We start from the raw sequence: 16,126 nt of genomic DNA, 5'->3' as shown, positions 1-16,126 counted from the left end.
CACATACATACATACGTACATATAAGGAAATGGTAGATGGTTAAGAGAATTTGTAAGGATTTAAGTTACACAAATGAGTAGCGGTTAGCTATTTTTGTTGGTGGATGAGAAAGTCATATAGCTGCTGGGAGAGTAATCATGAAGAAATTTTATTTAAATAGGGGGGATTGTTAAATATTAGAAAATAATGATACCATAACAAACTAAATATCTGGTCCTATCAGTTTAGAATAGTGTTAATTGCGCATTTGGTTGATGGAGATATAGTATAATAGATTCTACATTTATCTTTAGAAAGATTATAAAGAACAAATTTTGATCATCCTGAAACCTGGAAATACATGAATATTTGAGAATAATTAAGAAAAACCCATTATAATGTTTAAACATTCTTGCAATGACAAAAGACAGAAAAACGCTGGATCAAATTCGGAAGTTTATAAAGAAAACAGAGACTGAAATCATAAGATTTAGGCTAAAAGAGATTTCATTTAGTACACATACTCAAAAATTCTCTGCTGGCATAATTGGGAATGGTGTGTACAAACCCAGATTTCATGACTACTCATCTTCTCAGTTGAAGAGGTATGTGGAAGTGATTCATACATCTTAATTTATCCTCATTTTTATATCTTAATTCTACTGAAGACTTAGTTGCATATATTATTCCATATATACCATGGTTGCTTATCAGAAACATACAAAACTGTGCTCAGATTTCAGTCTTAATCACTCACCTGTTCACTGCCACAGTCACATTCTTCATGAGCTTCCAAAATCCCATTACCACATACTGATTGATTTTGATAGAATGGTTTCAATATTGAAAACTTCTGAAGACACTGAGCTTCAAATGTTGAAACAAAATATCTATATTCATGCATGCTACAGTTGCTAAAAATCTTTACACCACTGGAAAGTCTAAAATGAAATAATCCTCAGGTTAAATAAACCTAGCTAATAAAACCACATCTAAACAATGCACCATATATAACATGAATATAATATATATATATACGCACCATATATAATGTGAATATAATATATATATGCACCATATATAATGCACCATATATAATATGAATTGTATGATGCGCCAAATGAAAAACTAATGCTTTTTGGTGGAGACAATGTCAATCTTGGCTAAGTTTTTAGAATTTTGTTTTTAATTGGAGGATAATTACTTTACAATATGGTGATAATTTCTGTCATACATCAACACAAATGAGCCACAAGCAAACACATGTCCCCTCCTCTTAAACCTCTCTCCCAGTTCCCTCCCAAACCCACCCCTCTAGGTTGTCACAGAGCACCAGCTTTGGAGTCCCTGCATTAATACAGCAAATTCCCACCGGCTATCTATTTTACAGATGGTAATGTGTATGTTTCAATCTACTTACTCCTAACATTCTATCACAATAAATGGATTTATCCAGCTCAGACTTAAATTGAAGAAAGTAGGGAAAACCACTAGACCATTCAGGTATGACCTAAATCAAATCCCTGTGATTATACAGTGGAAGTGAGAAATAGATTTAAGGGACTAGATCTGATAGATAGAGTGCCTGATGAACTATGGAATGAGGTTCATGACATTGTACAGGAGACAGGGATCAAGACCATTCCCATAGAAAAGAAATGCAAAAAAGCAAAATGGCTGTCTGGGGAGGCCTTACAAATAGCTGTGAAAAGAAGAGAAGTGAAAAGCAAAGGAGAAAAGGAAAGATATAAGCATCTGAATGCAGAGTTCCAAAGAATAGCAAGAAGAGATAAGAAAGCCTTCTTCAGCGACCAGTGCAAAGAAATAGAGGAAAACAAGAGAATGGGAAACACTAGGGATCTCTTCAAGAAAATCAGAGATACCAAAGGAACATTTCATGCAAAGATGAGCTCGATAAAGGACAGAAATGGTATGGACCTAACAGAAGCAGCAGATATTAAGAAGAGATGGCAAGAATACACAGAAGAACTATACAAAATAGATCTTCATGACCCAGATAATCACGATGGTGTGATCACTGACCTAGAGCCAGACATCCTGGAATGTGAAGTCAAATGGGCCTTAGAAAGCATCACTACGACCAAAGCTAGTGGAGGTGATAGAATTCCAGTTGAGCTATTCCAAATCCTGGAAGATGATGCTGTGAAACTGTTTCACAGCAAATTTGGAAAACTCAGCAGTGGCCTCAGGACTGGAAAAGGTCAGTTTTCATTCCAATCCCAAAGAAAGGCAATGCCAAAGAATCCTCAAACTACCGCACAGTTGCACTCATCTCACATGCTAGTAAAGTAATGCTCAAAATTCTCCAAGCCAGGCTTCAGCAATATGTGAACCGTGAACTTCCTGATGTTCAAGCTGGTTTTAGAAAAGGCAGAGGAACCAGAAATCAAATTGCCAACATCTGCTGGATCATAGCAAAAGCAAGAGAGTTCCAGAAAAACATCTATTTCTGCTTTACTGACTATGCCAAAGCCTTTGACTGTGTGGATCACAAGAAACTGTGGAAAATTCTGAAAGAGATGGGAATACCAGACCACCTGATCTGCCTCTTGAGAAATTTGTATGCAGGTCAGGAAGCAACAGTTAGAACTGGACATGGAACAGACTGGTTCCAAATAGGAAAAGGAGTTCGTCAAGGCTGTATATTGTCACCCTGTTTATTTAACTTATATGCAGAGTACATCATGAGAAACGCTGGACTGGAAGAAACACAAGCTGGAATCCAGATTCCTGGGAGAAATATTAATAACCTCAGATATGCAGATGACACCACCCTTATGGCAGAAAGTGAAGAGGAACTAAAAAGCCTCTTGATGAAAGTGAAAGTGGAGAGTGAAAAAGTTGGCTTAAAGCTCAACATTCAGAAAATGAGTATCATGGCATCCGGTCACACCACTTCATGGGAAATAGATGGGGAAACAGTGGAAACAGACTTTATTTTTCTGGGCTGCAAAATCACTGCAGATGGTGACTGCAGCCATGAAATTAAAAGACGCTTACTCCTTGGAAGGAAAGTTATGACCAACCTAGATAGCATATTCAAAAGCAGAGACATTACTTTGCCAACAAAGGTCCATCTAGTCAAGGCTATGGTTTTTCCTGTGGTCATGTATGGATGTGAGAGTTGGACTGTGAAGAAGGCTGAGCGCCGAAGAATTGATGCTTTTGAACTGTGGTGTTGGAGAAGACTCTTGAGAGTCCCTTGGACTGCAAGGAGATCCAACCAGTCCATTCTGAAGGAGATCAGCCCTGGGATTTCTTTGGAAGGAATGATGTTAAAGCTGAAACTCCAGTACTTTGGCCACCTCATGCAAAGACTTGACTCATTGGAAAAGACTGTAATGCTGGGAGGGATTGGGGGCAGGAGGAGAAGGGGACAACGGAGGATGAGATGGCTGGATGGCATCATTGACTTGATGGACGTGAGTGTCAGTGAACTCAGGGAGTTGGGGATGGACAGGGAGGCCTGGCGTGCTGTGATTCATGGGGTCGCAAAGAGTCGGACATGACTGAGCAACTTATCTGATTTGATCTGATTAAAAGTCAGCCCCTCTACTTAAGCACTAGATCCTACATTCTCTTCTACATTACTTCATGATTTTGCTCCTGTGTTCCTTATATCCAACATCATCATCTTTTCCTCCTCTTCTCTTTATTTTGATCAATCTATAGATATGTCATATCTCCCATCAATAAAATCTCTCCTTTGATTATAAATTCCACTCCATAATCATGAAAATGTCATCTATGTCTATTATCTCCATTTTATGCCTCCCACAGAGTTCATCCAGTTCCTTAAAAATAACCTAAAATATTGACTGGAATTGTACTGAATGGATGAACTTCTGGAAAAATTAGACATTTTATAGTAAGTCATCTATTTCCTTAGTGCTGGTACACAGACTAGTTTTCAAGATTGATCACCCTGATGAATTTTCTGATATTGTTGTTCTGATGGTACACTGACTGATTCTGCTGCCTTTGCGTAGGTAGTCAATCATACTATCTGCAAATACGGACATCTACTTTCTTCTTCAAATCTTTTCTTCTTTTTTGTTCCCCTCAGTATAATAGCCAAAGGGACCAGTGCTATGTTACATTGCCAAGGGTGATTTTGCTTTGAACAACAGATACAACAACAATATAAACATCAAAACTATCTGTGTGAATACAATATTTCATAGCCCTCATAAGTCTTTACATTTTTCCTCGAATTCCCTTTAGTGAATATTTCATTATGGGATCCACTACTTTCTGGAGTCTTGTGTCACATGGACAAATTCACTAGTGTGATTTCTCGTCTTGCACAACATTCCTTCCCAATTTTTGATGTGGGATTGAGTATAAAATATAAATTCTTCACATGTTGTAATCAACTGCACAAACATGTGCGTGACATTAATTTGAGAGGAAAAACAAGGCTTACACTGCTTCATGGTTCATTATGCACTTAGCTGTTGGACAGGAACACTCCTGGATGTCATCATATGCTAACCCTATTTTAAGGCCAAGTAGTTGAGCTATAATAACTGAAAATCCCTCCAATGTTATTGTGCCTGGATACTGAAATAAAGAAAGTTGAAGAGAAAACCAACATATGAGAAGAAAATGAAAGCAAGTAATACATCAAAAGAGCTTTGTTCCTATAAAATTTTATATTTTAATACTTTTCCATGTTGACCAGATTTATACTTCATTTTGATAAATCATCAATCTGAATATCCATACTAGTTAATTTATTAAAGAGCATGAGATAAGGTAAAATGTAATCAAACACATTTAACTTTCTTATTAAATCAATTCTTTCAATTAACAAATATAGTTCAATATAGACATAGGTCAGGCACTATGATAAAAAAGATGAGAATATAGTGACATGTATGAAAAGAAGGAACTTTGTCCACACTTGGAGCATATTTTACAGAAGAGGGGAAAGAAAATTAGTTGGAAAGTAACAACAAACCTACCAGATATAAAGAAAACATGGAAAGTGCTCTAAAGAAATGGAATTCTTCAACAGAGAATTCTGAGGAGGGGCATAACTGTATAGTTCAGATAGTTAGGAAAGTCTATTTGTGGCATTGATGCTTAGGATGAGATACAAAGTTTGGGAAATGACCCACCATTATGAATAGTGGTAGCAAGCTTGTTTGGGAACCTGTTCAAAGGTTGTAGTATAATGAGTGAAGTAAAGAAATGATAGGGTGGAAGTTCAAGACACGAGCAAGGCCATGGTAAAGAAATCTCGAGTGAGATGTCAGCCCAAAGAGACTGACAGAAGTGTAGAGTAGCATTTCACATGAATGAAATGAAAATTTCACTCATTTCATAAATAAGTGTAATTTATTTATGTAAATAAATGTATTTATTACATTTATTTAATAATTACAAAATTTTTAGAAATTACAAACAAAATTTTTTTAGAACTTCCCAGTTTTTCTATATCAAAAAAATTATGAGTAAAATTTAATTCATACCCTAAATAAAGATATTGTGTGTGTATGTGCATGGTATAAAGCATGGTGACTACAGTTGATGAGACTGGATTATATACTTGAAAACTGTCAAGAGAGTGGGTCTTAAGCATTTTCATAAATAAAGTGGATTGATGGATATATTGATTAATTTTTGGAATCATTCCATAACTAGTATCAAATTATCACATTGTTCAGTTCAGTTGCTCAGTCATGTCCGACTCTTTGTGACCCCATGAGCCACAGCACGCCAGGCCTCCCTGTCCATTACCAACTCCCGTAGCCTACCCTAACTCATGTCCATTGAGTCGGTGATGCCATCCAACCATCTCATCCTCTGTCATCCCCTTTTCCTCCTGCCCCTAATCCCTCCCAGCATCAGGGTCTTTTCAAATGAGTCAGCTCTTCGCATCAGGTGGCCAAAATATTGGAGTTTCAGCTTCAACATCAGTCCTTCCAATGAACACTCAGGACTGATCTCCTGTAGGATGGACTGGTTGGATCTCCTTGCAGTCCAAGGGACTCTCAAGAGGCTTCTGCAACACCACAGTTCAAAAGCATCAATTCTTCGGTGCTCAGCTTTCTTTATAGTCCAACTCTCACATCCATACATGACCACTGGAAAAACCATAGCCTTGATTAGACAGACCTTTGTTGGCAAAGTAATGTCTCTGCTGTTTAATATGCTGTCTAGGTCGGTCACAACTTTCCTTCCAAGGAGTAAGCATCTTTTAATTTCATGGCTGCAGTCACCAACTGCAGTGATTTTGGAGCCCCCCAAAATTAAGTCTGACACTGTTTTCACTGTTTCCCCATCTATCTGCCATGAAGTGATGGGACCAGATGCTGTGATCTTTGTTTTCTGAATGTTGAGCTTTAAGCCAACTTTTCCACTCTCCTCCTTCAGTTTCATCAAGAAGCTCTTTAGTTCTTCTTTACTTTTTGCCATAAGGGTGGTGTCATCTGCACATCTGAGGTTATTGATATTCCTCCTGGCAATCTTGATTCCAGCTTGTGCTTCCTCCAGCCCAGCGTTTCTCATGATGTACTCTGCATATAAGTTAAATAAGCAGGGTAACAATATACAGCCTTGACTACTTCTTTTCCTATTTGGAACGGGTCTGTTGTTCCATGTCCAATTCTAAGTGTTGCTTCCTGACATGCCTACAGGTTTCTAAAGAGGCAGGTCAGGTGGTCTGGTATTCCCATCTCTTTCAGAATTTTCCACAGTACACTTTAATTATATAAGTATTTTATTTGTCAATTATGTCTCAGTAAAGCTAGAAAGTGAAAGTGAAAGTCATTCAGTCATGTCTGACTCTTTATACAGTCCATGGATTATACAGTCCATGGAATTCTCCAGGCCAGAGTACTGGAGTGGCTACCTTTCCCTTCTCCAGGGGATCTTCCCAAACCAGGGATCAAAGCCAGGTCTCCCTCATTGCAGGTGGATTCTTTACCAGCTGAGCCACAAGGGAAGCCCAAGAACACTGGAAGGGTAGCCTGTCCCTTCTCCAGGGAATCTTCCCTATCCAGGAATTAAACAGGGGTCTCCTGCATTGCAGGTGGATTCTTTATCAGCTGACCTATCAGGGAAGCCAATAAAGCTGGGGGTGGGTAGGAAGAGTTGTGTGGTGTGTGTGTTTGCATGTACACAAATACAGGGAGAAAACAGAGAAGAAAATGAATATGGTACAGGTTCAGTAGAGACTTAGAATCTATAATATAGAATATAATAGATACTTCAGGTGGTGAAGAAGTTGGAGTCCACCTGGGATTAACAGAAGCTTTTAGCATTGGTCAGGAGTCTATGCTCAGAGAAAACTAAAAAGAGTTTATGTGACTTTTAGACTGAGGCCAAGTATAATGGACATGGCATCTGGGATCACAGGGCAACTCAGGGCAAAATCTTTACCATCTCTAGCCTGGAAAATATAAAATGTGAATATCAGGAAATTATGACTGCCAAATACACAAGCAGAAAACTTCAGAAAGAAGATAATCCGAATTCTGTCTCCCACATTTCTCGCTGATTCCTGAGACACTCATACAATTAGCAGCCTCAAACTGAAGAGCTCAGCTGAGGCCAGAGCTGCCTTCTGTGAGGCTGAGTTGCTGTTTTGACTTTAACCAAGAGCACTGAACGACAAAACAAGCAAACAAAAATCAACCCTCGTCAGAGAAAAGCAGCAGAATCCAGACTTCCAATGAATGGTATAATGTCCAAGGTCTCAAAGAATATCATTAAAAAAGCCATGGAAACTAAATCAGGATGTGAGCAATGGCCCATAAAACTAGCCTAGAATGTGTATTTTAGAAAAGGAACTGTCTTCAGAAATGGAAAATATAAAGAGAAATCAGTGCCTCATGACAATTCTCAGAAATATTCTGAATACAGCCCCAAATTACTCACATACCAAGAACCAGGAATATCTTGACTGCAGTCAGAAATGGCAATCAACAGAAAGCAAAACCAAGATGCATTTCCTGACAAGGATTTTAAAGCAACCACCATAAAAATGCTCCAATGAGCTATTGCAAAAACTCTTAAAGGAAATTAAGAAATAGAAAATCTCATCAAATAAAGATAATATAAAAAGAACCAAATTAAAACTTCAAAAGATAAAAAATACAATAATAAGAAAATAAACTTCAATAGATGAATTTAGTAAAAAAACAGAGATGACAGAAGGGAGTATCAGAGAACTTAAAGACTGATTAGTATAAATTATCCAATCTCAAAACAGAGAAATAGCTTTTGAAAAAATTAACAGAAATACAGGAGCAGTGGGACAATGACAACACAACAACAAAACCTAACATTAATATCATTAGTGGCCCAGAAAAAAAATGCATAGCTGAAATATAGTTGAAGAAAAAAATGGCTTAAAATCTCCTCAATTTGGCAAAAGACACAAATCTACATATTTAATAGATTCACAAAACTTCTAACAATAAACTCAAAATAATGCATGATCAGACACATCATAATTAGATGGCCAGAGAAAACTTTTAAATGTCTTGAAGTCAACCAAAGGAAAACAACAGATTGCTTACAGAGGAACAATGATTAATAGGAGTTCTCATCCTATTAATTCTGAATTAATGTCAGAATTATTTCTAATTCTGACATTAGAAATAATGTCAGACAGAGAATGTAACACAATAGTTTTGAAGTGCTGAAAATGACTTTCATCCAGCAAAAATATTCTTAAATAATGAAGATGAAATAAAGACATTCTAAAATGAAGGAAAATTAAGAGACACATGGCCAGTAACCAAGCTTTAAAAAAAATGACTAAAGGAAGCTCTTCAGACAAGAAAGAAAATGATAATAAAAGAAAACCTGTAACATCAGTAATGAAGAAAGAGGAACAGAAAATGTACTTACATGGGTAGATAAAATAGACTATTTTTCATTTGATTTTTTTCAATAAAAATTATGTTTCAGTGTTGAAAACAAAAATTATAATTTAGTGTGTATACTTACTAATTGCTTAGAAGTAATATTTAAGCAAACTATACTATAAAATTTCCCACTTTATGATTATGCACATAATTTCAGATCTAAAATAAATATGGTATTAACATTTCTGTATTCTACTTGAAATAGTAAAATGCTGGTAAACAAACGTGTGTACGTGATCGTGTCACTGTGCGTGTGTAATCTCACTACAGAACATATGAAAAATGTTTTACAAAGAGAAATATTGAAAAACACTAAAAAGAGATTGATAGTTTATATAAAGAGACAGGATATATTTGTGTACTATACAGTATTTGTCACAACTGTAATTACCTACACACAGTGGGTTAATGTGTGGATAAAGCTGTAAATAGAACTTTATTTACAATATAGGTGGTTGGCCAGATTTGGCCAATGGGTCATGCTTGCTTATTATGTCTATGATGAATAAATCAAAATAGAATATGAAAAATTGTTCTAGAAAAAATGAGAACTGTAAATGGCAACAGAGGACCAAAAAAAGAGAGATAAAACAGAAAACATATACTAAGTTGACAAACTGAAATATAGATGCATCAGAAATTAGATTCAGTGCAAATTGTCTAAACACACTAATTAAAAGAAACAGATTGGTGAAACAGAGGAAAAAAACACATGGTCCAGCTGCTGACTGGAAATTCACATAATATATAAAGACAAAAGCAGTTAAGAAAACAGATTTAACATATGAACATTCATCATAAGAAAGCTGGAGAGGCTATATTGATAACAGATGAAGCTAGCTTCAGAAAAAAGATTATCATGGACAAAGGATATTGCAGTAATAAAAAATTCAATAATAATCTTAAATGTTTGCATATCAAATGTAAGAGCTGCAAAAATATGAGGCTACGATGAATACAATTGAAAGAATAAACACACACATACATAATTTAGTTGGAGACTTCAACAACTCTCATAATTGATAAAAGCACTAGACAACAGGAAATTGTTCAAAAGACATGAAAAATATTATCAGACAATGTCTATAAAACTGGCATTTATAGAACACTCAACTACAGCATGATATATGTCTTATGCAGTTTGTAACATATATGGCTTTAAACCAAGGTGTTCAGGGACTTCAATAATTGCAAGGTTTCTACCCGTGATTGGGCTTCCCTGGTGGCTCAGTGGTAAAGAATCCATCTGCAATGCAGGAGACAGGAGACATGGGTTCGATTCCTGGGTGGAAAAGATCCTCTGGAGAATAAAATGCCAACCCACTCAAGTATTCTTGCCTGGGAAATCCCATGGACAGAGGAGCCTGATGGGCTACATACAGTAAATGGGGTCACAAGAGTCAGACATTACTTAGCAACTAAACCACCACCACCCATGATATGAAGTTGCACAATTTTATGCCCTGGAAAAAGTTAAGCCAATTGCTCAAGGTAGGGAAAAAGGATTAAAAAGAAAAAGAAAAAAAAAGGGAAAAAAAAAAAAAAAAAAGATGATGAGTCAAAATGCTCTCATACATACTTAACAAATTTCTACAAAGAAAAGGGAAACAAAATATGATCAAGTAAACAATACAATAAAACTTCTCAGGACAGATGTAAATTAGTACCCAGATTGAAAGTGCTCTAATGTAACAAGCATGTTGGATGATAAAAGATACCATGGAAGGATAAAAAGATCTTAAATGTTTCCATGAAGAAATAAGCTATTAGGATGTTGAATCCTGATGTCAATATAGGAAGTCAATAGATAATGCCTAATTTTGAAGCATCAGTATTAACAAAGCTAGTGGAGGTGATGGAATTCCAATTGAACTACTTCAAATCCTAAAATATGATGCTGTGAAAGTACTGCAGTCAATATGCCAACAAATTTGGAAAACTCAGCAGTGGCCACAGGACTGGAAATGGTCAGTTTTCATTACAATCCCAAAGAAAAGCAATGCCAAAGAATGCTCAAATTACCACACAATTGCACTCATCTTACATGCTAGCAAAGTAAATTCTCAAACTTCTCCAAGCCAGGCTTCAACAGTACATGAACAGTGAACTTCCAGATGTTCAAGCTGGATTTAGGAAAGGCAGAGGAACCAGAGATCAAATTGCCAACATCCGTTGAATCATCAAAAAAGCAACAGAGTTTCAGAAAAACACCTACTTCTACTTTATTAACTATGCCAAAGTCTTTGACTGTGTGGATCACAACAAACTGTAAAAAACCATTCAAGTGATGGGAATACCAGACCACCTGACCTGCGTCCTGAGAAATCTGTATGCAAATTAAGAAGCAACAGAACTGGACATGGAACAATGGACTGGTTCCAAATTGGGGAAGGAGTATGTCAAGGCTGTATATTATCACCCTGCTTATTTAACTTCTATGCAGAGTACATCATGAGAAATGCTGGGCTGGATGAATCACAAGATGAAATCAAATTTGCTGGGAGAAATATCAATAACCTCAGATAGGCAGATGACACCACCCTTATGGCAGAAAGTGAAGAAGAACTAAAGAACCTCTTGATGAAAGTGAAAGTGGAGAGTGAAAAAGTTGGCTTAAAATTCAACATTCAGAAAACTAAGATCATGGCATCTGGTCCCATTACTTCATAGCAAATATAAGGGGAAACAATGGAAATAGTGACAGACTTTATTTTGGGGGGCTCCAAAATCATTGCAGATGGTGACTACAGCCATGAAACTAAAAGACACTTGTTCCTTGGAAGAAAAGTTATGACCAACCTAGACAGCTTATTAAAAAGCAGAGACATTACTTTGCCAACAACGGTCCATCTAGTCAAGGCTATGGTTTTTTCAGTAGTGATATATGGATGTGAGAGTTGGACTATAAAGATGAGTGCAGAAGTATTGATGCTTTCAAACTGTGGTGTTGGAGAAGACTCTTGAGAGTCCCTTGGACAGCTAGGAGATTGAACCAGTCCATCTTAAAGCAGATCAGTCCTGAATATTCGTTGGAAGAACTAATGCTGAAGCTGAAACTCCAATACTTTGGCCACCTGATGCAAAGAGCTGTCTCATTTGAAAAGACCCTGATGCTGGGAAATATCGAAGGCAGGAGGAGAAGGGGATGACAGAGGATGAGGTGGTTGGATGGCATCACCAACTCAATGGACACGAGTTTGAGTAGACTCCAGGAGTTGGTGTTGGATAGGGAGGTCTGGCGTGCTGCAGTCTGTGGGGTTGCAAAGAATAGGACACGACTGCGTGACTGAAGTGAACTGAACTGAAATGAAATTTGAATACTCAAGGAATTTATTGGGCATATTACTCAGAAATATAGAGCAAAAGAATGAACAACTATTTCTACACGTATAAGCATGAATAACTATCAAAGACGTAGCTTTGAGCAAATATGTTGTAAACACACACATTGAGAACACATACTCTATTATTTACAGAAAGCTCAAAGAAAGATCAAATTAACCAGTGAGTAAGTGTCAAGATAGGGGGAGGGAGGATTTAGGAGTCTTCTGATATGTTGATAAGATTTTATTTTCTTACCTCTGTGATACTTATACCTATGTATGACTTGGCCAAAATCAAGCATGCTATACATTTATGACTTGTGCAATGTTCTCGATACATGATGCACCTCAATAAAAATTTTATTTAAAAGAAAATACCTACTAAGTTATATGCCAGGAAGGAAAGTTTAAAAACAAAAGGATAAGGATTCAAGAAATGTAGATTATGCAAAGAATTGATTTAGTTGTTTACAATAGTCTTGTAAAACCATTTTTATTTATAATAAGAATAGTTGCTCTATTTGGTAAGATATAATTTTGAAAGAAAAAGTAAGTAGTAGAGTTGTATGCTTCAACTTGTATACATCTTTTAACAAGCTATTCAAAATAGTTCTGAAATGATATATAAAGTAAGAACAAAGCAAAACAATAATACATAGTTAATGGTTACATGTATTTGCAACAATATTATAAAATATGCAAAAACTAGCAAATATGAAGTCATGCCTTCTGTTATTTCCTGAATTTGAAGGAGACATAACAGAAGGCTTTAACTTTTCCCTAAGGTTTTCTGTCCTTAGGAAATCTGATACATGCTATTATCTTTTATGCCAGGCTGGTGAAGAGGTATAGTCATATCTCTTTGTATCATTTTCCTATGTTTGAAATTTATAATTAAATAAACTGAGATTAAAATCATGTTGTCCCAACAAAATAATAATCCATACATATACAGAGAAAAAATCAAGTTTACTTCACTATGTAAAATAATATTTATAAAACACAATATAAAGTTTAGAAGAAAATAGTCACAGAGAGGACACGTATTACATACCACAGCAACATCTGCATCATAGCTTCTATTGCATATTGTGCCAGGAAATGTTGCTCCCACATATTTAGGCTGTTTCCTGTAACTACATCATTATAATGTTTCCTTTTTTTATTAGCATGGTCATTCAGAACGATTCACAAGCTTATTTATTAAGTTAAATCTCCCATAAAATTTAAAATAAGTTTTCAAACATACTATTTTTAATCTGAATAATACCTAATATATTATACAAAATGCTCAAATTTTTGAAAACTATAATTCACCTTAATACCAATTTTTTTTCTTAACCTAACTCCTTGACTTGATATAATTTTATTATATCAAATTCTCCTCAGTTTCCCTTATTCAGCAATTGTTTTGGTCACTAAAAATTAAAAGGAATTTTTAATTTATGGAAAATAATTCTTGCCATCTAAATATAAGCAGTTTTTAAAATTATAGACAGGCATTTCTTCAGTCATGTCCTACTCTTTGCGATCCCACAGGCTGTAGCCCACCAGGCTCCTCCGTCCGTGGAATTCTCCACAAGAATACTGGAGTGGGCAGCCATTCCCTTCTCCAAAGATCTTCCCAACTCAGGGATCAAACCTGAGCTTCCCACACTGCAGGCAGATTCTTATCATCTGAGCCACCAGGGAAGCCCTAATCATATTACCAAAAACCTAAATGTTTCTTCACTGAACAGTAGACATGAAATGCATTCACAAATCGTAGGTAATATTTATTAACTGAATAGTATCAGTTTTGCATCCTTAATAAGTTGGGGTTTGTATGTATTCTGTCATATAGCTGATATTATAAAAGCTCATGAAATATTTTTTCATATGAATTATATTCCAAAATATTTTGTCATATAAGTGATTCAGATTGTTTTTATTTTTATCATGTTTCCTACTACACTATCACCTCGATGGCAACAGCTATATTTTACTTAACGTTTTCAAAGGGGCCTACAGAAAACTGAAAAACACTATAAATGTGTTATATTATAAAATTAATGAAATTATTTATGTATATCTCTTTATTAATGCAGAATATTGTGCTTACATAAGTAAGAATGTTACATCGTGGGGCCGAAGGATAAGATAGTCCTGTTTCCATGCCAAAAATCTTTGTAATAAATCATCAGCATCTCCAGTGGTGGAAATTTGGTTTTTATCTGACCACAGTTCCAAGGAGGATAATATCACAGTCAGTTTGAACTGACTGAACATCTAAAAATAAGATTTATATTGTATATATTCAAATAAAATAAATCATTACATCAAAACAGTACACAAAAAATAAAGTTTACTTGATTACCTTGGATATTAACCCAAGGACTTGAAGTCATTAATTTGCCATGATATAATGAAAAGGTTTTCAATGACTTTTCATAAATTTATACACGCAAAAATGTTAAAACTTACTGCATTGACAAGGCCAATAATCTGGATAATTTTCTGTGTTACAGCCATCATTTCTGATCCCATATAATCATACTGAAAAAGAAATTTTTTATGACCCTTTTAAAAATGTAAGTGACAGCAATTTTTCTTGTATGATGAATATCTCTTGATGATAGCAAGCAGGAAAACCATAAGATTTGTGAGATTAATTAAAATATACTAACATAAAGATAATAATATTTACCATAATGAAAACAAACAACAATAAAAAAATCATACTTAGGGATTCAAAATAGATTCTCACTTGTTATGTATTTTAAAGACACTGTCCAGCAGAAACAATTGAAATCATCAAGAGGTACTAAAATAACTTCACAGATCTGTCTGTATTATAAAGGGATTTCTTGAAGTAGATATTTTCTAAAACAGAAGAAATCAGTCACAGCATTTCCCATTGCATGCTTAGCAATTAAAGAAGAGTAAATAAACATTAAAAATAATCAACATGCTCAAATAAATCTTTAGGAAGACAGAAATCTTAATGATGTAAAGTGAAAATTATGTGGCATGAATGATTCAAAAAGGTTTGATAAAGAACAAAATGAAATAGGATAAAGGTGAAAAGAAAGAAAATATTTTTTTTGAAACTGATAAATATATTTTTAAAAACTATAGTCAATTTACAATATTATATTAGTTTCAGGTGTACACCATGGTGATTCAATATTTTCTTAGATTATACGCCATTTAAAGTTGAAAAGACTATCAATACCAATCACTTGTGAGAAGATGGAAGCACAAACTGCTACAGTCACTTTTGAAAATTATCAATATCCTCTAAGAGTAATTTACACTAACCTAATGACATAATAATTTCACTCTTATCTAGATACGCAAAAGACACTATGTTTACCAAATGGATATTTTTCCAAAAAAGAAATGCAAGTGACCAACAGGTACACAAAAGGTATTCAACATTACTAACCATCAGGGAAGTGAAAACAAAATCCACAGTGAGATTTCACCTCACACTGGTCAGATGGCTATCATCAAAAAAACAAAACAAAAGAAAAAAAAAAAACAACAGCTTACATATGCCTAAGAAATCTGTATGCAGGTCAAGAAGCAAAAATTGGAACCAGACATGGAACAACAAACTTTTTCCAAATTGGGAAAGGAGTACATCAAGGCTGTATATTGTCACCCTGCTTATTTAACTTAAATGCAGAGTACATCATGTGAAATGCTGGACTGGATGAAGCACAAGATGGAATCAAGATTTCCAGGAGAAATATCAATAGCCTCAGACATACAGATGACACCACTTTTATGGCAGTAAGCGAAGAGGAACTAAAGAGCCTCTTGATGAAAGTAAAAGAGGAGAGTGGAAAAGTTGGCTTAAAACTCAACATTCAAAAAACTAACCAGTCCCATCACTTCATGGCATATAGACGAGGAAACAATGGAAACAGTGACAG

General features: G+C 35.4%; 1 protein-coding gene across 2 annotated transcripts in view; it reads right to left on the bottom strand.

Moving 5' to 3' along the window:
* Window positions 1–16,126, bottom strand: part of LOC133240026 (disintegrin and metalloproteinase domain-containing protein 18-like) — a 104,881-nt gene that overhangs the window by 68,080 nt on the left and 20,675 nt on the right. The window contains exons 8-12 of one of the 2 annotated variants that reach the window (XM_061404550.1): window positions 14,670–14,741; window positions 14,308–14,474; window positions 13,261–13,342; window positions 4,428–4,564; window positions 738–921 (exon numbers count right to left, since the gene is read on the bottom strand). In XM_061404550.1, coding sequence (XP_061260534.1) covers window positions 738–921; window positions 4,428–4,564; window positions 13,261–13,342; window positions 14,308–14,474; window positions 14,670–14,741 — 642 coding nt within the window. The remainder of the gene's footprint in view (window positions 1–737; window positions 922–4,427; window positions 4,565–13,260; window positions 13,343–14,307; window positions 14,475–14,669; window positions 14,742–16,126) is intronic. The other variant, XM_061404551.1, reaches the window with a different exon arrangement.

The sequence above is a fragment of the Bos javanicus genome, chromosome 27 (assembly GCF_032452875.1).
Source record: "Bos javanicus breed banteng chromosome 27, ARS-OSU_banteng_1.0, whole genome shotgun sequence".
NCBI classification, from domain to species: Eukaryota; Metazoa; Chordata; class Mammalia; order Artiodactyla; family Bovidae; genus Bos; species Bos javanicus.
The sequence above is the reverse complement of the archived record's forward strand: the minus strand, read 5'-3'. Positions and strand labels throughout refer to the sequence as shown.